General features: G+C 40.2%; 1 protein-coding gene across 4 annotated transcripts in view; it reads right to left on the reverse strand.

Annotated features, from left to right (window-relative positions):
* Positions 1-20,503, reverse strand: part of LOC116690797 (polycomb protein SCMH1) — a 23,526-nt gene extending 3,023 nt beyond the window's left edge. The window contains exons 1-14 of one of the 4 annotated variants that reach the window (XM_032517962.1): positions 20,389-20,503; positions 19,647-19,777; positions 16,448-16,519; positions 16,090-16,167; positions 14,793-14,863; positions 14,404-14,638; positions 13,895-13,983; positions 13,387-13,630; positions 9,078-9,322; positions 7,762-7,953; positions 7,016-7,142; positions 6,118-6,318; positions 4,165-4,335; positions 996-1,118 (exon numbers count right to left, since the gene is read on the reverse strand). In XM_032517962.1, coding sequence (XP_032373853.1) covers positions 996-1,118; positions 4,165-4,335; positions 6,118-6,318; positions 7,016-7,142; positions 7,762-7,953; positions 9,078-9,322; positions 13,387-13,630; positions 13,895-13,983; positions 14,404-14,638; positions 14,793-14,863; positions 16,090-16,167; positions 16,448-16,472 — 1,801 coding nt within the window. In that variant the 5' untranslated portion in view covers positions 16,473-16,519; positions 19,647-19,777; positions 20,389-20,503. Of the gene's footprint in view, positions 1-995; positions 1,119-4,164; positions 4,336-6,117; positions 6,319-7,015; positions 7,143-7,761; positions 7,954-9,077; positions 9,323-13,386; positions 13,634-13,894; positions 13,984-14,403; positions 14,639-14,792; positions 14,864-16,089; positions 16,168-16,447; positions 16,520-19,646; positions 20,336-20,388 lie in introns of those variants that run through there. The other 3 variants (XM_032517959.1, XM_032517961.1, XM_032517960.1) reach the window with 3 other exon arrangements.
* Positions 20,504-23,917: the final 3,414 nt, after the last annotated feature.

Consider the following 23,917-nt stretch of genomic DNA (forward strand, 5'->3'; position numbering starts at 1 on the left):
AATTTAGGCACCTGCCATATCTATCAAATGTAGGGGTGAACAACAGCTAATCCTCCAATAAATGGGAGAAATATTACTGTTCTAATAGTGGAATTAAATCCAGTCATTAAAAGTGATAAATTATGGGCAAGCAAACTTATCCGAAAATCCAACTATGTGGTTCTGGCATTATTCTTTGTTCAGATATGACAGCTGTCTGACAACTTGTAATACCAATGTCTATTACAAGGTCAAGGTAATTTTATTGTCCCAGAGAGGCAATTGTTTGTACACCTAGCAGACAGACACGAGGACAAGAGACACAGCAATACATCAAAACATGAAATACCCACACAATCTAAAACAATAGTAAATAAATACATTTAAAAAAGTTCTGGCAAATTGTTTGAAATGGAAATGGAAGTCGGGATGAAAGTTTCTGAGTCTGTTGGACATCCATCTGGGCATGGAGTACCTATGGCCTGAGGGAAGTAGCTTAAACTGGCCATACAAGGGATGGCTAGGGTCAGCTGCAATGGATTGGACCTTATTTGCTCTCTGTTGGGGTAGATGTGGAAGAGAGTGGTTGATGCCTGCAATCTTGCTACATGTCCTGACGGTACTCTCAATGACGGTGGATTAAGAGAGGGGCACTGTTTCCTAAAATCAATAATGAATTATTTGGTCTTGGAGACATTTATGTTTAAAAAGAAGTGCTTACACCAATCATTCACTATTGGTCCATGGTCAATCACACTTTCATTAAGAAGAGACACAATGACAGAGTCTTCTGCAAATTTAAAAACCTGTTTTCCATCATATTGTGAACAGTCATTTGTGTATAAAACAAAGAGGAGAGGGGAGAGGATACATCCTTGGGGGAGAGAATCATATTTGTCACTAGCTCTGTCTGAATATAAACGAGCAGAAAATCATGCATTTTATAATTAATGAGGTACAGGAATGAGGTACATGGTGGAGAAAAAAGAAGAATTGCAATCACAAATGTAACATACCATCAGTGGAGTGCCGGGGGATTTTGGCTATTTTCTGAGGCAGTGAAATGTTGTAGTCCTGAAGGAACCGCTTGGAGCCTCGGCCCGGACCCGTTGTTAGGCCGTCTCCAAAACTTCTCCTCTCTAAAAACCAGTATACATGCAGGAACAAGCCACAAATGAATTATGATACCGGTAGAGGTGAGAAAGGTTCAGATAAGTGGATTAGACTGTATATCATATGGTATCACTCTTATTTTTGTTAAAAGATGCTGAATGGCAAAAAAACAACATTTTTGTAATTTGAGTAATGCAGATATAGAACCTGTCAAAGTACAGTAAATTTGGTTTGTCTCAGTGAATACTGTTATGTATCATGTTTTACGATTAATCAATCAATAAATTAATTAATGACTTTAGAAAACTAAAATGCATCAGCATTTCCACAGGCAGCTCTGTGTTGCTGGCGATGCTGCAGTTCACGTGCAGCCTGTGCTCTGCCCCTGCACCACTAGCACCATGACATCTTAAATAACAAATCAAGCACTTTATTTCAATGGCTTCTTTTCTGGTTTATTGTTTTCTTAAATTATTTAAATGTGTTAATAAAGGTCATTTTGTGATGACCTGATTATGATATGTCAGCAAGCAATGCATCATCAAGGCTGTGCTGTAGATGTTGATGAAAGCCTTTTACCCTCGCACAGTTAACCATATGCAGTGCACCCATTCATATGATGCACATTGCACACATAATTTGGGTGATATGAATGTAAGATGATTGATGGCAGCCTGTATTGGTCATCGGCTAAGGCTGATGAAAAGAAAAATATATATATATATGTCATCGGCACTAAGAAAATCCATATCAGTCGATCCCTACTCTAAGCATGGCACAAGTTATTTGTCTTTTGTACAGCAGTGTTAAAAAAAGTTCAGATACTCGGGGGGGGGGCACATGGTGCACCTCCCTTGAGTATTTACAAGATTTGTTGCTTAGGTTACTGCCAAAATCTCCACATAAGAAAGGCAAACAAGATTTTCATTTGCTGTAGGGAGTTTTTAATCTGAAATACAAACAATGAAAAAAACAATACTGGTGCCATTAAGGATGGAGCTCTCTCTTTTAGCTACAGAGTGAGGCGTCTCATTTTTGTACCATCTTTGTTGGGAGTCACACATGCGCAGTAACTACTGCTAATTCATCAGTTGCAGAGTATGAGGAAGGGCCATGCTATCAGCTAGGCAATATAACGTGTGTTACAAAGTGACGCATGTCTTAGATCCATCGAGATTCTATCTAAAACAATTCAATGCTCAAAAGTAGGGCTGCACAATTAATCGAATTTTAATCGCGATCACGATTTGACTTTCCACGATCAAATTTGCGTGATCGAGCGTTATTTTTATAAAGCGGCATTTCATAGAACGCTCCGGGTTTTTTGCAAAGCCCATCTCCCGCTCCATAAAGCGTCTGCTATGAACCAGTCAGAGTAGTTCACTGCACCCCGTGCAGATAGTTTCTAGATGTAGACAGTCACGAGGACAGGTAGGTGAGGAAAACTAACAGTAGCAGTCGGTAATACGTCAGTCTAAGTTTACCAGTTTACCATTAAACGCAACACTTTGTCCATGTTTGTTTTTCAGACAACAGCAGTGACCAGTGCTAGTCGGTCGTTAGTGTTAGCTAGTAGGTTGTTAGCTGTAGCTAGTAGCGTTGTTAGCAGTAGCTCTTCTAGGACGCACCGGTGCTAATGTCCCGCTCCGCTGCAATGCTGTTTATGGATACGGTTTAATTTTGCGTTACATGACCCATTTGTCGTAAAGCCGTGCCTGTGTTGGATCTTTCTACGCTTCTCGTCTACTCTCTCTCCTCTACTCCCCGCGCCCCGCCACACACGGGCCGGGTCCACAATTCTGATATATGTTACAGTTAATTTTTCATTAACACAGCGTATATTGTTAAGTATGAGGGGGCAAACCTGTATGTTACCAGTGTTTCCGCGGGAACTGTTATCCGCGGCCGCTACGGGAAGAACACAGAAGAAGTTTTTGAATGCAACTAACTTCAGTTGGTAGGTCACAGCGTGAGACGGAGCTGCTGGACGTAGCCTGGACCATGGCCAATATCATAGTCATAAAAATGCAGCACAGTGAAGATACAGACGTTTAATACCACACGGTGGTATCCGCCGTTCGACCCGTGCTGGACCCGTTCATAATGAGTCAGCCGTCTCTCTGTGAGTAGCGTCCATCACACTCCCTCTCGCAGTTATAAATAGCCTATGTGACAATAAAATTTGTTTTGGTAAAATCAACAATAATCGTGAGAATAATCGCGATACAAATTTTGATCAAAATAATCGCGATTATCATTTTGGCCATAATCGTGCAGCCCTACTCAAAAGTTACTAATTGATTATTACATTATTTTTATTTGTTTAAATGTGTGGATTATTATTTAAACGTTACTGTCTCCAGACATGTACACATAAGAAAACAGAGTGAATGAAAGAAAAAAAAAAAAACGGCCAAAAAGGAAAAAAAATCTAATAAGACATACATAAAATAATTTGGCAAAACACATATAGGCTGTTCTACTTTATCAAATATCCTCCTTTAAACATGACTGAGTCTCTGACATGGAAGATTACTGTGAGAGGAGGTGACTTTCACAAGCATGTTTAAGGCTTAAGTATGGAATGACTACAAAATAAAAACCTCAGTAGACAAAACACTTCATTAAAACTTGTGTATGACAAATACTGTACATGTAAAAATCTAACAAACTGATTTAGATGTATATTTTTTAAATCACACATTGAAATGTACATAAAATAATTGTTGCATCGATAATCGGTTTAGAATTGAAGTGCTGGTCTCTGAATTGCAATTGAATCATGACGTGACCAAAGATTCCAAACCCTACTAAGAGCGGAATCTATATTATTTGTATTATGTAGCACTGTTTTATTCTCGTATTCTTGTCAACTTCAACAAAATGTACAGGTGCACTCAAACTGCTATCTTGGTTTCCAGCATATTAGAAAATGCATTAAAGCTGACACCTCATCAGATTTATTTCAAAGGACAACATTTTCAACCTAGTTGCAGTGAATCAAACATGGCATTAACACCAACCAATGTAGAAGTGCTTGTGAAGTCACAGCAAGAGAACAATAGCACTGACCTGTAATGTATGTGTGACTGTCGTAGTGCAGGCCTCCTCTGGCTACAGGCTGGCTGCCAAACAGAGGATCGCAGTGAAGGTTGTGGCAGAGTTTTTCCAGGAAACGGAGGACGTAAGTGACACTGCTGACTGTGGGCAGGGTCAGGGTGTGCTGCTGCTTGTCAAAGCAGGCTAGACATGGCAAACGGGCAAAGGACAGAGAATCAAACTCTGCTCAATATAGTGTACAGTCTTTTGTTTGACATGGGAAAATGATGGCAAAAGAAATATGTTTGCTGATGTAAAAGGGAGCTTTATACAAATTTGATGTAACAATTACAACAGATTTGAATGCTCCATATGGCCTGGTCATTTTTTGGTGGGGGTTATTTTAAAACAGCACTACATTCTGTTAATTGAACAAAGATGTGATCGCTACAATAAACAAGTAAACGATAAAGCAAAATCTTCCTAAAATGCTGGTTCATGAAGACTTTCCACAGAAGCAGGAGAGTCATATTCCTTTTAATGAGAGTTTTATATGGAATGCCGTTTTATTCAATATTAAATAAATGAATACATAAATAAATGCATCCATATATACATGAACAAATAAATAAGCCTTTGAAACACATCATAAAATAAATAAATTTGGTATTAAATACATAAATAATTAAATAAGTGTACATATTCATGTAAAAATGAATCAATTAGTTATATAAATATATTAAAAGGTTTTACTTTTAATTAATTCATGGTACTTTTATTTCATAATGCCATTCTATTATTGATTTCCCTCTTTATATACTTCCAAGTCTTATATGCAAATCAGGGGGCACGGTTACTTCTCACATTCAGAATACAGCCGTGGGCTCTACCCAGCCCACAGTCCCCTATTCTGGGGTAAATGAACCACCAACTAGCGCTGACCTGCAGGAGCAACACGACTGGCAGTTTGCGGGGCTCTGTACCCAACACAGTCAGCTATTCTGGGGTAACTACACCACCCACTACTGCTGACCTGGTAGAGCACCGCAAGTTACCCGTCGGTCTGTATCCACTGCGGGTTGACATGGGGATTGGCCAATTCTCCAACGCGCTGTTGTTCCGACCTCTAAATAACCCTTTGTTTAAAAAAAAAAAAAAAAAAACTCTGCTCCAACATCCCATTGTTCCGACTGTATAGGCTTTTGTGGATCACCTCCAATAACAGGCGCAAGGGCAGCGTCCGTGCGCAAGGGCAGCACTATCAGACTGGCCCTTGCAGCCTCAAAACACTACTGGCCCACCAGGAAAAGTCCCAACTCTCCTGATTGCCACTCCGTTTCTAGGTTGGGGTTAGGCACTTGACCCTGAGTGGTTAAGGTTTGGATAGCCGACTCCTGGGATGGGATGTCGTAGCAGAGGGTTTCTTTTTTTAAAACAAAGGGACATTGGACCAGTGGGCTGTAGTACCAAAGGGAATTTTTTGGATTATTGAGAGGTCACAACAATGGAGCATTGGAGAAAAGACATGGCACAGTTGACACAACATTAGCTGAGGCGTTAAGTGAGCTAGCGGGCAAATGACTGCTCTAATTCACATTCAACTGAACATAAGAAATTACCCCAGTTACCCTAGAATAGGGGGCTGTGCGCTGGGTAGAGCCCCACGAGCTACCAGTCGTGGTGCACTCTCACTTCGCCAGTCTTTTTTTGCCAACGGCTCTGTTCTGAATGTGAGAGATAGCCACGCCCCCTGATTTGCATATAAGACTTATGAAAAATATAAGCCTTACAAAAAGTACCATGAAATAATTAAAACTAAAGCCTAAAAACTAATATATTTAACAAACTGATTCATTTTATATGAATATTTACATTTATTTACTTATGTATTAATTGCCACTTTTCCTTATTCATGATGTATTTCAAAGGCATATTTATTGACTTATTTATTATTCAATAAAACGGCATTCCATGGTTTAGCCCCACCTGAAATGACTTCACCTCCTTGCCCAGACTTGAGGCAGGCAAAGACTGTGCCCTGGTTGTGCGAGGAGTCCACACAAGCCTGAACACACTGCTGAAGCACCGAGGAGGCCCGGCCCGGCCCAAAGTGGTCCGGGAGCTGCTGAATACGCCGTAGGTCCAAATGGGGTCCCACCTTGCCGTACTTGTTTAGGTACACACAAACTAGGGGGGAAAGCAACAAGCAGAGGAGTCAATGTTAAAGAATGTGAGACTTATTTGATCAACAAATTGTTACTGTAATTTAATAAAAAGGGACCACTAAGTCCATTTTATACCACGTATGCAGGGCCGGCAATTGCTATAGGTGACTTAGAAGATTGCATCAAATGTGTTGGGGGTGCCGTGTCGCCTTTAGGTCTACTTCCCATTAATTATAGAATTAGAATGACAAGTGAAATAAAACATTTAAGGAGTTTACTTCCCCAACAAAAGATGCAAAAGAGGGAAGAGTAAATTATGCTAGGCTACATACGCGCTGACTCAGATAATTAGAAAATTAGATCTACAGGAGAATAAATAGATGAAAGCAATACAGAATGCCCGAGAGCCTTACTGCAATATATTCCATTATGTTTTTCTATTTGGATTGTAATCTTTGTTTCCCTTTACATAAAAGATATTTCCAGCATTAATTGATTCAGAAAAAGGTTAAAAAAAACTCAATCTCACCTAGGGCAACCAAAGGGCTAGAACCGGCACTGCTTCTATGCATGTATTAACAACTTTTTCTCAGATTCTACACTGAAGGCAGAGAGAGTGTGTGCGATTGCGACAGCATGACAGATGCGCTAAACATCCTAGACAGCTATAGCTTTCAGTGATAATGTGCAGTATGTCCAGGTCTGAGGACATTGTGTACCTGTGGGGGCCTGTAGTGCAGAGTTGGGGATGGTGGCATTGTCCAGAGGCACGGTGCTGGTGTCGGGCTCTGGAGTGCTGATGGTGGGAGATGTGGGGACTGGATTAGGTACCACGCGTGGTTTTCTCTGGATACAAACACACATTCAGACATGTTACAGCATTTGTCTCTCTGTTGGTTCCTTACTATCACTACATTTGATGTGCTGATTTGAACAGTGATTTGCATGAAATGTGACTCTTATGTTTCTCTTTGTTATTATTTTCATATTTTAACTCTTAAAATAAAAAGCTTTCCTGTAAATGTAACACAGTGTACGATCGGAGAACAAAAGGAAAATTCATGACTCTGCCGAGTAATTCCATTTTTCTCTCTTCAGTACATTATTGGGTTCTGATGAGTGGAGCTACTTACTTTGCTAGCATACAAAAGCTGGACAACCACTGTGTATTTTTATAACGTTGTTGCTTCTTAAATGAAAACAAGCTCAGTCTGCCTCCCTTAAAAAATTTAACAAACGGGATGGTATTTATACATTTTAACCCAAGACAATCATCATGATGAAAAATAGATCCATTTTTTTTCTATTTACTTAGTATTTTAGTATCCAGTCTAACTAGGATAGTTACGGTCTAAATAAGTATGATTTGTTTCAATAAGTTCCCTCCTCAAGCAGCCAAATGCTATAATGTGATATTCTGTGGTTCAGTGAGGCCTGTGTTAATGTGTATGTACTGGATGGCTACCTTGCTGCCAGGCTTGGGCCCTCTTTTCTTTGGGATCTTGATAGGTTCTGCCGGAGTCTGGGCCTCCTGCAGAGCTATCCTCTGTGCCCAGTTGGCAGGCAGTCTGCCTCTGGTTCGCCCTGGGCCTGTCACTGGCCGTCCTGGGCCAGCCATGGCATCTTCCAGCCAACCAGCTCTTTTTGCCCAGCCCAACTGCAAACCAAGGGCAAAGGAGACAAAGAGTCAAGTGGGTTACTCTTCCTTCTGTGACACTCTACAATGATAGTGCTCCTCCAACAGAGAACAAGATGTGACAAAAAAGATGCCCTGTGTGACACAGAAATAAGCACTCATTTTTTTTAAGGGGCGCTATGCAGTTTTTCTCGCTTTTTGCAAGCAGGTTTCTCTATGGAGTTCCCCCTACAGCTTCGGAATAGATATTTTGCAGCTCCTGAGTTAACTTGTGTCTGACTCCTCGTTTGGTCAGTCTGCCGTTTCCTCTTTTTCTGTTCCTCCGACAATGCTTTCCTAGCTTTCTGCTTCTTTTTTTGCCAGCTCAGTCATGACGTTAGTGTGAAAAACTCCACCGCTACCTTGTTAGCCCGTTCCTGAATGGGCACATGTGCAGTGACGTGAAGCAATTTGTTACATCGCAAGACCTAATATAACGCCGGCCAAAAGTTGCAAGGGTGGTTTTTCCGCTTGCAGGCGCTAGGGGCAAGCGAGACGACCATCATTCAACTTAAAAAAAAGTCATGTAACCGTTCTAATGACTCCGAAGCTGTTCAGTTAAGGTAAATTAAGATTTAAAAAAAAACTGCATAGTTCCCCTTTAAATTTATCTGAAATAGTATTTAGCCATGTTAATACAATACTTTTGTTTTAGTCCCTTGGTTTTGACACATGTGCCATGGAGATTTCTCTTGACACCCCAACACACTGGAACAGAATTCTGTCGGTAAAATACGATGTTGCTGCTTTAGAATTTTATGAAATGCCATGAAGTTGTAATTGTACAACAGGTGAGCCCCTGGAACAGTGACAGGTCGTCATCACTCGCATCAGTCATGACACCCAAATAAACTACAGCTTGAGTACAACAGTGACTCCTCAGGAAGAGTGACAAACAGGGACGAAAGCCAGCAGCTTGGAAAAAAGCGTTGAGGGCACTAAATTTGATGAAATTACTGTTAATCAGATCCCAGATGAAACAAGAAGCTAACGTTAGCGAACACTGTGGCCCGTCAGCCTCACTCCCCGCTGCAGAGGACGTATTCACGCCCTGGTAATCGGTAATTGTCTGCCCTGATGGTATCTCTAAATCACTTCACACCTACCTTACTGCCAGGCTTGGGCCCTCGTTTCTTGGGGATCTTGATGGGCTCCAGGCCTTTGCCTGGCTGGATACTCGGCGGTCCCAACACTGAGCCCTTCTGATTCCAGGGACCTGTCAACTTGGTTTTTCTGCGGCCTGGCTTGCGTCCTCTCTGACCTAGCGGTCTGCCCACTGTGGGCGTGGGGTGCATGGCTGGGCTCTCCACACTCCCGTCTGTCAATGTCCCAAGGCTCTTAGGCAACACTACTGCATGGGCAAGGATGTAAAGATACACACAAAAAAGGGGAGTTGAGTAAAAAACTGTGGCAAAACAGGGAAAAAGAACAAAATAACAATTATAGCTTCAGGCTTCCGATTTAATCAGAGGGGGTACATACAATTTAACAATGTTTGAACAGTCAGTGTAGTTATTTTCTCATTAATTGCACTTGCGAGTTTAGAAAAATATTTCTCCCCCACTTCCGAGTATTTACTCTGAAATCTAGACTCCATATTGTGGTTATGTCACGTTAAAGACAGATGTAATTGAGAAACATTCAAAATTATCTACTCTACACACTTGCCATGTAACACACACATAAGACCAACACAAAGCAGAATAGGCACACACATCCAAGAAGCCTTTATGTTGTTGGCTAAAGTGTCCCTGTTTGACTCTAGCTCTAATTCTGAGCAAAAACGTTCTGACGCTCGCATGCACATTCCCAAATATTTCAGTTATGTTTAATGCAGAACCAAATCCAGACTGTTCATAACACCTGAGCTCAAAGTTTCTGACACAAGCAAAACAGCAGAGAAGGCAAAACATTCTTAGCAAAACTTTGTTTTTCCTCAATTGAACGTCCTTCCTTAGTTAAAAGCATGAGGACAGCACACTACACATCACAGACTGGAGAGTGCTACACAGTGAGAGAGTGAACAGTTAGAAAGAAGTAAAGAGGGTGAAAGGGTACATTAAGAAGTGCATGCTCCAGTTTGCTTCTGAAGACTGCTCATTGTGAATTTTTGACCTTTCAGTGAACTCAAAGTTGGCTTTCCCTGCATATAAATAAGGTCACAAAACTTAAGACTCTTGAGAAATTCACAGCAATTTGAGGTCTCTTCCTGGAAGTCAGATTAATTAGGGAAATGATAGATGCCGGCAACATCTAATTAATCCTTCTATCATGCTACACAAAATACCCTGCAAATGGTAATCCTGGTACTTTCTCCCGCAATATTAAAAAGGTTGATTCATCCACATTACAAAAAATGTATGACAAAACTTGTCAATACAAATTAGGTTAATTTTGTTTGCAGTACACAAAGCATAGAGTGACAGGGTTAATCTCAGGGACTGATATCTTAAAACCTGAGAAAATAAAGCCTAACCATCTGCATGGCCAGATAACAATAAGGGGTAACAAGAACATATGTATCATTAAGGTGGTCAACAATATGTCAGTTTGTTGTATTGTGAAATAAGACAAACAGGCATTACAGGCACATACTGTGATACATTACAAACAACAAAAGATAAAGAGGAGGAAAAACAAGGACTGAAAGATATCAGACAAGAGGTGAAGGAAAAGAAAGAACAGAAGTGATCAAAGATGATTTTCTTTTGGTCCACCTTCAACTCCCTGCTGGCAAGAATACAAAGACGAAATGTGCAAATACCTTAAAAGCCTAGGAATAAACCCTAATAAAGAAGTAAGCTGCTGACAGCTGTGAGACGGTCTTAAAATTTATCTCTCCCACTCCCACCCATGAATGTACACCCTTCCTTGACAGGAAGCATTTCAGAAATCACACTACTGAGGGAACATCAGAATGTTAAAATCGTTTAGATCTGGGCATATTTCGAATACATAGAAATAACCAAATAGGCTTATATAGGCCAAGTAATATAAGCCAATACAGCCGGAAAAACATCAAGAATGTGTGCATGAAAAAATAAACACACAGAAGAATGAACCACAGTATAGCAAGGATAGTTGGCTTCACATGCAACTGCACACACACACACACACACACACACACACACACACACACACACACACACACACACACACACACACACACACACACACACACACACACACACACACACACACACACAGTTACAAGAAGAGCGGCCACATTCATTAACACAGGTCTAGGCCCGTGTATTTATTAAACACACTTTAACATGGGCAAATCAATCAGTGCAACTTTTCATAGGGGAGCTACTGTGAAGCTAAGAAAAAAACAAGACACCTAATTGATCCTGAACAGATTGGGCCAATCCAAGATAAAATGTTTAAAAGGTTTAAAGAGCGTGAGGTTACATGTTCATTAATCAATGGCACTGCTTGTAAATACAGCCAAACAAACACATAACTGGCAAACCTTTTTTTCTTCTCTCCCTCCCTCACGAGTGTACCGAGTTCATTGAGTTCACAAAGCCACCACTGCCAGCTTCATATTACAAGATAACTTCTCACAAGATTTCTGTCTATTACTCAGACTGCATTTCTGTAATTTCATTCATCTTTACTCACCTCTTGAGTCCAAACTAAAGTTAAAAGTGGGTGGTTGTCTGCACAGCTGTCCTGAGATTCACCCTCTCCTCCTGCCCTGTCCTCCTCTCCCACTATTCCTCTGCGTTGCTCCTCCTTTCTTTTTTTCACTCCTTTCTCTTCGTCTCTCCTCCCACCATCTGCTGACACTGTAAACAATCTACCTCTCACAGCGTACGTCTGCCTTATCCCTTCGTTTCTATCCCCTCTCTTAACTCATTTCTCTCCGAGTCGTCTAATCAGACGCTGTTAGCCAGGGTGCCAAAGAGAGGCCTGTGGAGGGGCATCCAGGCTAATTTCAACCACGTCATGGCCCGACTCTGCCAACTGGGGGAGCGCCAGGCCTTCATAAAACACTAGCAGGCTATAAAGGCATGTCCTGCCTCCCTATATCCCTGCTTCCTTCTCCACTCCTTTAGATACTGTAGATTCTAACAGAAGTAACAGAGTACAGCTCACTATGTGGCTGATAACCCTTGTATCTACTTTATCTTTTTAGGTTTCCTGTATGACAAATAGCTTCCTCTGGTTATTTATGTTGAGAAAGTAAACATGGCCACAACTTCTGAAATGCTCCAGCTTAAAGAGAAACTGACTGGTGACAAGAAATCTCCTTGTTTGCTGAAAGGAAAAACTAAAAAAGCAGTGTATCGTGTAGTTGTGTTCACCGTCCGATTGTGTCACAAGGGCAGGCAAGACCACAGACATGCATGTATTAACATTTACAAACTAAAAGAAGTCACTTTTGCAAACACAGTTAAAATGTTATGTGGAGAGATTCAACACTAAACTCATGTTGATGACTTGATCAACTGTGTTGCTAACGATGCCTTCACGCAGATTATGTACTTACCAACCAAACCCACAAATATCATGTAAAGTAATAGGAAAACTCCAGAAAAATGTGTTGATGAAATCTGCTGCTTATTATGTTGAGCAGTTCTTAAATTTAAAAGCAAAGCAGACAAAAAGTAAAGAAAAGAAACTACCACTCAAGGTTGTCCTAAAATAAGCACAACAAAAGTGCTTGTTATGCACTGGATTTTCTGTACAAATGGGTCTCAGATTTTATCAGCATGAATGGTAAAATATAGTAGATGGACATACAAACAAAAGCAACATCTTTACAGTGCAATGCAATCCAACACATAGGTAGGAGACAAAGTACACCCTTATGATGGTTATAAAGTTACATTTTTGTTGGGACTTAGTCGTGGATGTGTTAATCAAATTCGAATGATTACAATTTGGGTACAATATAATAAATATAAATATGTCTTGCAAAGTGGCATAATGTAACGTGTGCCCACCCCCGTTGTTAACGGACCTGCACACTGACACAGGTATATTCAGTTACCCTCATTGATTGGATCTTTGCTCTGGTCAAAAGTGGTCGGAGCTATGGAGGGAATTTTTTGTGGTTGCCAATCTCGACATACAAACAACAAGGATAAAATTGTAAGGTGTAACTGGAGTGAGAGAGGGACATGTCAAGAAGCACATTTTAGCACACTTCTTCCACTATCCTGAAAACACGTCCAATCAGGAGAATAAGTGAAAACGCCTGCGCAGATGTACCAATAGTGTAAATGGCTGTAAAGGGTGAGTTCATCCAAACTACTCACCTACTCTAGTGTTATCTAGCAATGTAGATATATTTGGTTTAAATGATAAGATTTAAAACTAAACGCCTCTCTGGTGTTCTGCCTTAACAATATAGTGGAGGTGAAAATGAAATGTGACCCCCCCCCCCAATATTAGGGTTCAGACCTTTAGTGCCAGGCGGCTGAAGGTTGTCTCCAGTGAGGGCGCACCAGCCTACAGGGAAGATGTCTCGCGAGTCATAGCGGCAGTAGTAGTCAAAGGCTCCTCGCCAGCCATCAAAGGTGACCAGCACCTCGACGCCACGCAGTGCACCCACTGTCGCCGGGCAGATAAAGTGGGGATTTTTACGGTCCACCGCCTCCAGCTTCATGCCTATCTGGAAAGAGTTCTGCTCTGGGGCGGGAGGCTCCTGCTGAGAAACATGGAAAGAAAGGAAGTCAGTTATATGAAGTTGGCATGTGTGAGTATCTGTGTATTCAAAGCACATTTAAATCAACCGAATGCTAATGGATTTTTTGTTATAGGTGTAAAGTTTTCTTCCACCGGACATTATCAGTTATCTTGTGCTAATCTTGGTAAGTATGGTAAATAAACATGCTTTTTTTCTCTCAATGATATTTGACAGCAACTAGTTTTCCGGCGCATGTTTATCTTGTGAGTCTTGTACAGATACCTTGTGAAATATGCGAGAGGGTGCCATTTCAGCTCCATTTAGTGTTTTCAGAAGGAACATGGGCCAAGAGGACGCATTGAGACGGAAACCTAAAGAAGAGGAGAATTGTTGTTATAACTATGCCAGCTTCAGACCCAAGGGTTGTGTGATGAACATGGTGATGTTGACAGAAAAAATAATGGAAAAAGACACCTGGAGACACCACCTTGGCTCTGAGAAATTCTGATGAGTTTTCACCATATTTTGACAATTCATAGACCTAACCATTAATAAATAAAATAACTAGCAGAAAAATGAATAACAAAAAAATAATTAGTTGCAGCCAACAGTCAACAACACTTTGTGATAGCAGTCAAGAGTCAGACCAGACTTTTATCCAATGGGTATTCAATACAGACATTTCCTGGGAAGGAGGCTTTCTAAGCTGTGTCTAGAAGTTATTCATAGACATTGACATTCAGTGCTAAAAAGCTACTGTGTGGGTAGAAAACCTGTGTGAGCGTCCTTACCAAGTGGTGGCTGCAGCATGCCTCCATTCTTTTCACAGTTGCCAATTGGCTGTATTTCTGAGGAGTCCACAAGGCGCCAGAAGTCGTTCTTGTTATCAGACCCGTCCAAGCGCAGCCGCAGTCGCGAGCCTGTTAGGCCCACCACTGTGGCGATGCAGGTGGACGTTGTGTTTCGAGGGTCCTGGGCCTCCAGCTTCATACCTGCTTTGAACTCGTTAAGTGGAGGAGTGAGGCTCTAGATAGTGACGATAGACAAGTGTTAATTGGAGATAGGCAACATAATATCAGCAGAGCGGAAAGAATTTTGTGTAATTAAATCACCGAAAAAGATATGCTTACAAATAGGTTTGATAAAGACAGTTGAAAGTGGACCTTTCAATCTTGCTCACCTGTCTGAAGCAAGCAGAGGGTGCAGCGGCCGCACCTGTCTCTTTCAGGTATTTCTCCCAACTGAAATGTCCTGTAGCAGAACATAAGGAGCAACAAGAAATTCATATATTATTACAATATTGTTAAAGTGGACATATTATGCTTTTCCATATTTTCTGTCATATGTACAATGTTATAATGTCAGATTTTCATGTTAAATGTGGCCAAAAATAATCACCAAAAATCAAATACTGAACTAAAACGTTGCTCCATATTTACAGATTTCCAACTGTTCTGAACGCTCCGGTTTCAACAGTTTTTTCTACTCTCGGCGTAGTAAGTGTTACGCAACTCTTAGCTGGCCTACTATGATTGGTCATCTGCTGCAGGTAGGCAGGACTGCAGTGTTTTAATTTTTTAAGCTACTACATTGTCGCATGCAGCTACATGCTAACAGTAGTAAAATGTCATCTTGGCTGCCAGTGTTATTAAATTCTCCCCCATTACGAGTCACATTACTCCTGAAACATTTCCGGTTATGTAGTATTTGGTTTAAAAGCATTTATCTGCAATTTTTGATTGTAGAAAGTGCCGCTGTATTCTATTAGTGTCCAGTGCTAACTATAGTAGCTACATTCTGTAATTTGTTAAATTCTCCCCAATTTTGGGTTGCATTACCGCTAAAACATGGCAGATTGGGTGGTGTTTGGCTCAGAAGCATTCATCTGCGATTTTTGACAGTAGAAAGTGCTGCTTCGTTCCATAACAATCTAACGTTAACCTAGCGCTTAGTTTTAGGTAGCTGCATGCTAACGCGAGATAGCTGTAATGTTGGCAGACCAATGCTAGTCATTTCTCCCCAATTGTGGGTCACTTTACTGCTGGGACATTTGCGGTTGTGTAGTATTTGGTTTATTTGGTTTATTGGTTATAGTTTTCACAGTACAAAGTCCTGCTATATACTAAACACACATAGATATACACACACACACACTATTTTAGTTAGTTATGGTTACTATTATGTATAGTACATTCCTGAAAATGCTACATAATAGTTGACCTTTATGCTGTGTTTTTACAGTTGTGGAAAGTTTTAATAAATGTTCAGTATCATTTTGAGTTGAATTGTACATGTATTGTGGGCCCCAAAACAAAACAACAAAGACACACAAAGCTTAAAATCTATTATCAACATTTATAGCAACATTTGTCATGATGATTAATGAAACAATGCTGAGGCAAATCCTTGGGCACTGTTTCATTTTGGAATTGCCCAAAACTGATCTCGTATATCACCGGCTGCTGTGGGTTATTTACCTTGGTACTGTGAGGGCACCCGGGAGGGCCGTCCACTCCGGGCATGCTTGATCCTTCTGGCATCTTTCCACTCTATAGCTAGAGGAGCCAAGAACGATAGAATGAGCTCTCAAGCTTGGGTGATTTTCACATCAGTCAGTACCTTTCAATGTCTGCTACACTCAGTGCTCCAACATTGTCTGGAATTACAAGACTATTACAAGATAATATATCAATCTGCCTGCACAGTAAAAACAAAAAGATTGGTTTTAATGAACTCAAACTTTAAATGTGCCACACTTGTACTTTTACTTGAAAGCTACAATGAATACTTGTTTGTTACAAATCATACAGAGAACATGGCATAATAATTTCTTACCTTTCTGTGGCACGGGTTTCCTCATGCTCCAACAATACTGACCAAGCTCACAACACAACCGTGTCCTCCACTCTGAAGACAAGAAAATAAGCCACACAAGTAGCTGTTACAGCTGTGCAAACCACAGAAACACAGCTGTGTCTAATAAAGATAATAATTTGGTGACTCTTGTTTGTTGTTACTGTGACAAATTAATTTATCACACTATTGCTTAAATTTAATCAAACTTGGGCTGGGCGATAAGGGAAAAAAATCAGATATCACGATATTCCTGATCAAATACCTCGATGTTAGAGATGCATAAATTACAATTGTATAGCCCAATTCTGATTTTTCATTGAGTTTAACCTCCAAATACCGATTTTAGCAGATTCCAATTTATTTTTTCTAACCACTTTCCAGCGCACACACATATTTATTTTTGATCTTTTTTTGAAATAGAACATTTTGCATAGAACATGTTTTGAACAGATAATCGATCACTATATATAAATGACTCCTGGTGTAGGAAATTCACACACATCTAAAGTGCAATGTTATGGAAGAACCATTTCCTTCTTTTCAAATCCAATATCCAACTAAAACAAATATGATATATTTAGCCAACTAAACTTCTGTATGAAAACAGGGAAAATAGGTAACGGCAATACAATAATACAGATAATTTTTTGGGGTACATCAACATACCAACCCGAACACTTAAAGGGTCCTTGTTTAAAACGTCACAGTGCTATGACGACCAGCCACGCTCGCCTCACGCATGAAGCTGTACTAAATCGGCAATGGAAAAAGGAGGACAAGGCACCGCGGTTGAGTCGAGCAGGTACCATGTAATGAAAAATGCCTAGGATTTCAGATTAATAATAATCAGTAATGTGGACATACTGTCTAAGTGGGGAAAAGGCAAATAATCGAACAGCTAGAACAGTCTAGTAAATTCAGAATAGTACATAACTTTACTGTAATGCAGTCTTTAAAACAAGTAAAAGACAACACTTATGTAACGATATTACAATATCCAAAATCTAAGACGATATCAAGTCTCATATCGCAATATCAATATATTGCCCAGCTCTAAATCAAATATAACATACCTTGAGTTTGGAGAAATGACACATCTAAAATATATGCCTTTGATAAAATAGTGTAGCCCTAAAAACAAGGAACGAGCATCAAAGAATTTAATTGAATGTATTTAACGGACCATACTCCCTTAAAACTTGCTGATCCACTTGTGTGTCAGTCATTACAAGCTCGTGCAACAGTCAAACCTTCATTTAAACTTTATTTCAAATTCTAGTTGATAAAATGTTTCGAAGATACATCAATATGTCAGGAGGAATTTTGGGGAAATGTTTAATATTATGCACAAGACATCTAGAATATTTCCATTTGATGGACTAGTGCAGCTATAGAACACATTGAGTCTAATATTTCATTCAGTATAACATAATATAGTATAAACAAAGAGCTGGAACAAGCTGAAAAAGAAATGATGCTGTCAGACAGTATGGATTTCTCCAACCTTAAATCTACTTAAAGGCCATGCTGTTTAGGGTTGTTCTGAAAGCTCCCTAAAACTGGCATTAGAGACCCAGCAGGCTTTAATGTTTTTTTATGGTTATAGCCAAAAGGGTTATTTTGAGAGAATGGAAATCTAGCTCCCCTCCTTGTTGCTCAATTATATGGTTTCTTTTAATATCTGGAGGGAATTTGGTACTCAGCATCTGACTATAAATTTGTTATGATTTGGGGTCCCTTTGTAGATTATATAAGACAGTAAATCGACTCGCCTGTAAATAAGTAGTGTTTGGTGATTTATGTGCCCCTCGGGTGCTGTTTAGAGGGATAGTTTTTTTTTTGAAGTGGGGTTGAATGGGGTACTTATCCATAGTCAGCTAATGTATTTAGGCCACCTTAAAAAAAAAAAAAAAATCAGTTTAAGTGTACGTAAGCTATATTTAGAATGGTTTTACCACTTTATTTAGTTATTGTATTCTGTTACTTTTTTCCAGAATTAACACTTTAATCCACTAAAGTCACACATTAACACAAACCGTTCAAGGCAGCGGTAGACCAGCAAGTCCTGTGTTCTGCCAAGTAAAATTGCTGTTTTTGTCAAAAGGAGTCCGGTGGCTTTGAAGAATGTAAAGCGGCATCAGTTCCCCATCAAAAAGGGCCCCTGATAAGTAACTCATACAAACCCCACTTAAAAAAAAGGGGGGGGCATAAACCTTCTGTAAGGGGGTTAACAACACGGTAATAAGAGGGTAAGAGTTAATTCAACTAACTGATCACACCAATAAAAGAGCAAGCAATATTCAGACCCAGGGTTAGGCTACCACATGTTAACTGTACTGTGTTTCAAAGGGAAACCAGCAAGCTGGCGTCATTAGCTTTGCAGCTCACAGTACTTCTCTCCAGGCACACCCTGAAGTACACCCCTCAGTTTAAAGCAAAGCAATTAAACAGCTCAGCACAAACTACAGCCTCCAAAACCACCATACTGAATTAACACCTCTTTAATTGTGTCAGCTTCAATTGCTACTATTGTTTTTCTACACATCAATTAAACATTATAATGCAATAATCTCATAAGAAATTAAAATGTATTGCCTTTGTTTAAGGTAAACTTTGCTTTACAGTGCTGAACGTTCACACAATGTCTTGTCAATCGGTGAACAGGGGTTTAGAGAAGGTCAATATGTTTTCAGACTCTGTGACTTCTCCTGTAATCCAAACCATGGGAAAACCCATTACCAACCAGACACAACATCCAGGTCAACAGGTCAGACTGCTATGAACCAGCCTTCAGCTGCTTGTCTCTCCAGTCCCACAGTCCCATGTGACATTTATTAAACATAATATAAATCCAAATAATCCAAATTTCCGATTATATGTAGTTTGTCATAGGATAAGGGCTGCAGGGACAGACAATATACAAAAGCTTTTTTTTTTTTAAACATACACAAATTTAACGTGAGAAATCAAATACGAGTTATTAACGTTACACAGCGTCACTTGTTAACCATCTGCCAAATATTTGAATTTGCCGAAAAAACAACACAGTTTTATTGTAAGAGCAGTTGTAAATTAACGTTAAATGTTAGCTGGCAGAGAAACAATGCGTAAAAAAGAGCAATGACACAGGACCCACATGGTAACTTAAACAGGGTGCTGTTGTTATAAACATACCCACCTTATAACTTCATAACCGTTTAGCAGCGTTTCTCCTCCCCGGGTGACTTCCTTTTCAATGGAAGTGCGCCTTTTTCTTCCGCCAAGGGGGGTGGCATCCAAATTAAAGCGGCCCGGTCCCTGTTCTTCCGTCTGGGAAAGTGACAGTTGGACTGGCATTAAAGAGCTCAGCAGGTACACCCTCCTCCTGTTGCTAACCCAGCAAGTGTTTACAACTCAACGCCCAGCTAGTACCACTTCTCTGATATCTACACGGGACACCGTTTCCATTCATAGCCAAAATGTCGCGTCTCACATTGCCGAAATGTGTCGAGCTCCTTTCAAAACACAAAGCCAACACTCCCCATCCACCGCTCTCTTCTGTGCTATATATATGCATGCGCGCTAGATGCTCGTTTACGTGACAATATCCCTAATTATGTTATTCAGCCGTTAACGCTACACTAACGGTGGCCTCTAAGGTATGAACGAAAAAAACACTGAATCAAAACCAAACACGCATGCAGACGTGCAAACACCACTTCCAGCATGCTATGCTACGCACGGCTACACAGTCATGCCCACTTCCCGGGATGCTAACTTAGCATGCTAGGTGTCTTGCTAGTCGTTGACCTGATTATAAATACTAGCATTAGCAAAAAGGGAGCACACCAGCACTCAGAGACCAGCCTGTGGTAATCTGGGCTCAGCGCTGAAGTCGAGCCTAATAGGCGATGTTGCTCGGTGTATCCGGAGATGTTTACCTTGCTTTTTAACGTGTGTGTTTGTTTCTGATGTGGATTTAGCGCTTGTCCGCCATTTTTTCCCCCTACACGATGAGGAGGGGGTGTTTTGCCAACATTTGTTGTTGGCAGTCAGTAAGGCAGGCTGGAGGATGGATAAAGGGCAAAACAACGACCCCTGGCGGCCAAACGTTTTCAAGCATGGGAGGGAAAGAAAAAAAATGTATGAAATGTAAAAAAAAATAAAAAAAATAAAAATAAAAAAATCTTGTCCAGTTTAAGACACAGGGTAGACAACAAACAACTGGTAGGAATACCTAGCTAAAATGAATGCAGTCTAATATAAATTGCAGGCCTGCAATAAATTCTACCTTCATGCATGTTATGTTGTCGTTTACAGGTTAAAGTTATTTTGGATGCTGGTTATAATAGACTGCATTCATTTTAGCTATGTGTACCTAATAAACTGGCAACTGAGTGTATATGTATTATATGTACAGCAAACAGCCTGCTTATCAATTTAATAAGATGTAGTTTAATGCTTTTGCAAAAATTGTGTTTTATATTATATATCCCATTCCAACAATTTTCAGTCCTCCAACAAGCACTGCTGAGATTGCTGAATTGCTTATAAGAATGCTGCAGAAATTGAGTTTCTGTTTGAGTGTAGCTCTTGAATTCAAAATAAGGTCTCATTAATAAGCAGTTATTTTATCGCACAATGTTGATAACTGTGATCATTCATTTTTTGCAAGAATATTAAAAGAAAAATAATTTAAGAGTGGAAGTTTAGTAAACATTATTTTTGCAGCATTACTGCCGTACAGAGTGCTGCTCTAGTTTAATTTAAACTGTGCTCTAGTTTTGGGTGTTTGACTAAGAATGTGGAGTATTTGCCTTTAGGCATAGCATGAATAAAATGTAATTATCAGTGAACACAAAGCTTAATTTATTAACCACTATTTTTTCCAGTTGAGATTATTATAACATTCTGAACAGAATCATGGCCACGTCAAAATGTACAAATAGAGAAATTTAATAACTCAAACATAACAAAATCCAGGCTCAGAGTGAAATCAGAGCAAAATATCACTGAAATACAGTGTGCCTGCAGTGGTGGCACAGTACAATATCGCTAAAGATATTTCAGATAAATTGTGTAGGTGTGAAAATTAGAAATAGGGGCCATTTGGTAATGCCATGCCAATTACGTCTGGGTAGCAACTGTAACTGTGTGATTCGGAGAAACACCCAGCAGTTCAATTGTGTGTAATGGTCACCTGGCAGCACTGCTAATGCCCATTTCAGCCTACGCTGGGCAGGCCATGGCCCAGTGGCCCCCTGCATCCCAGGCAATTATGTTTGGTTTCACACGGTGAAAAGGGTTAATTGGCAGTGCCCACGCGCCTGATTGGACCTGTTTCACGCCTGTCAGCCTTCATCGCATCAAAGGAAGCCCCAGTCCACCAGGCACCATTATTACAACACACACACACACACACACACACACACACACACACACACACACAAAACTTAAATTAAATGTTCTCATGATTGTGCATACGAGGTGAAATAAACACACATGCACATAACCGGCACACACAGTATGAACACACACATGAAATAAAATACAACATACACCTACAGGAACACCCTCATACAGAAACATTAAGTATTCACCGTCCTCATGCAGAGACGTAACGTTTTTCACACAGGCATTATGCAAATCCCTTTCTGGATGATCCTAACTGATATCACTAGGGGTCAGTGTTGTTTTATACAAAACAGGGCCACATAATTCTGCCACTTTCCTGTCCCTTCATTCATTTCATGATAATTTTGTGCTTTTCTCTGAGCATAGCACAGTAACACTTAATTTTCAATGCTCACTATCCACTTTAAAATCTGACCTTTATTCTAATGATGATTATGGATTTTATTTATTTAAGGAATATTTTCTCCATTTTATGTAAAAATCAATGTTTGATTGATGTATTCGAGGACTAATTGCATTCTTGTTTCTATAGTTCCGTATTATATTCAAACAGAGTGCTATGCAGTGAAGCCAAGCCTATGTATATTGTGTGCCTATTTGTCAGGATCTCCATGTGGTTCCAGTTTTTTCATTATTGAGGCTTTAACCACGGAGCTACCAGCAGTCTATGAAAGTTCATCAGCCATTATACAAGCCAGTTTGACTAGCAAATAAAAACAGTGACAATGTGTCCCAACCAACGGTCAGCTTTAGTATAAACACTTTCCCAAGGTTCAACACATTGTATGCACAAAACATATTAGTACATACAATTCTGAGTCTTGCTAAATGTTTTTATTAAAGAAAAACTCATAATTAAAGTGAGTGAAAGTCTTTAGGTACATCATGATTTATGTATTCACAGTAACAAAAAATTATCTTCACTGATCCAATAAAATCACTATATACAAAGAACAGCACTTGTAGGGAAATTATAAGTTTTGATTGTTTCAGAGTTACATATAACACAAATACTCAAAGAGCCTGTGAACGTACAATTTCAAGACGGACCTTTTGTGTCAATCCAAATGAGTGTTTTCTCGTTTGGCAGCAGTATCAGTTTTTGGTCTGTTTCAAGTGTCTTACATGCTCTTTTCATTTTATCACACTAATTGAATCTGGCTCTCTTAGCTGGTGATGTGTTTTTGGATTTCAAAACATGTTGCTGTAGGTGTCCACTAGCCAATGGCACTGCTCCACCGCCGTGGTCTGTTTCTACACACATAGACAGTACAGCAAGGATCTTTTCCCACTGTGCCTCCTTGTCACTTTCAGCACTCTGGCACGCTCCAACAAAGTCGCCCCTCTCACAAATACCCAGACACATACAGGCATAAATAGACACGCACACACACACACACATATGTGCACATGTACACACAGTGAGTCAGATTGCGTGTTCCTTCCCAACTGTGCCTCAGAGGACTCTGCGCTTGTTCCACAGACGAGGACACACACACACACACACACACACACACACACACACACACACACACACACACACACACAAAATCTCATCTCTGCTGGCATCTTGGGAGGGACGTGCAAGAGAGAGAGCAAGAGCATATGTTGGATAGACGTTTGTTAAGGGGGGATATTTCTCTTTGGATGTTGTCTTACAAGCTCTGATGGCGTGGCGCAGAAAGAAGGAATTTTTTCGTCCAATTTATTAATCCTTTTAGGCAATGTTCTCTGTTCAGAAATGCTAATTGAATCAATCTGAGGCTGACTTTAAGACTTTTCAAGTGGGATTTAATTAGAAGCCAGGGCCTGCAGTTTTTAATGAGAGAGGGGGTGGAGAGACGGAGAAAGAGAGAAAGAGAGAAAGAGAGAGGCATGGGGAGGGAGAGTGGGTTTGTGGTTTTGATCTGGGGGTCCTGCTGGAGAAAGGATACACAAACACCCACAACATACACGCACACAAACGTACACACATGCACGCACGCACACAAGTGCACCCTGTCGAGCAGAGTATGAGGCGGATTCCTGCTGTTTGGTTTTTCTTCACATCCCTCA

Source organism: Etheostoma spectabile, chromosome 6, assembly GCF_008692095.1.
Source record: "Etheostoma spectabile isolate EspeVRDwgs_2016 chromosome 6, UIUC_Espe_1.0, whole genome shotgun sequence".
Lineage (NCBI taxonomy): Eukaryota > Metazoa > Chordata > Actinopteri > Perciformes > Percidae > Etheostoma > Etheostoma spectabile.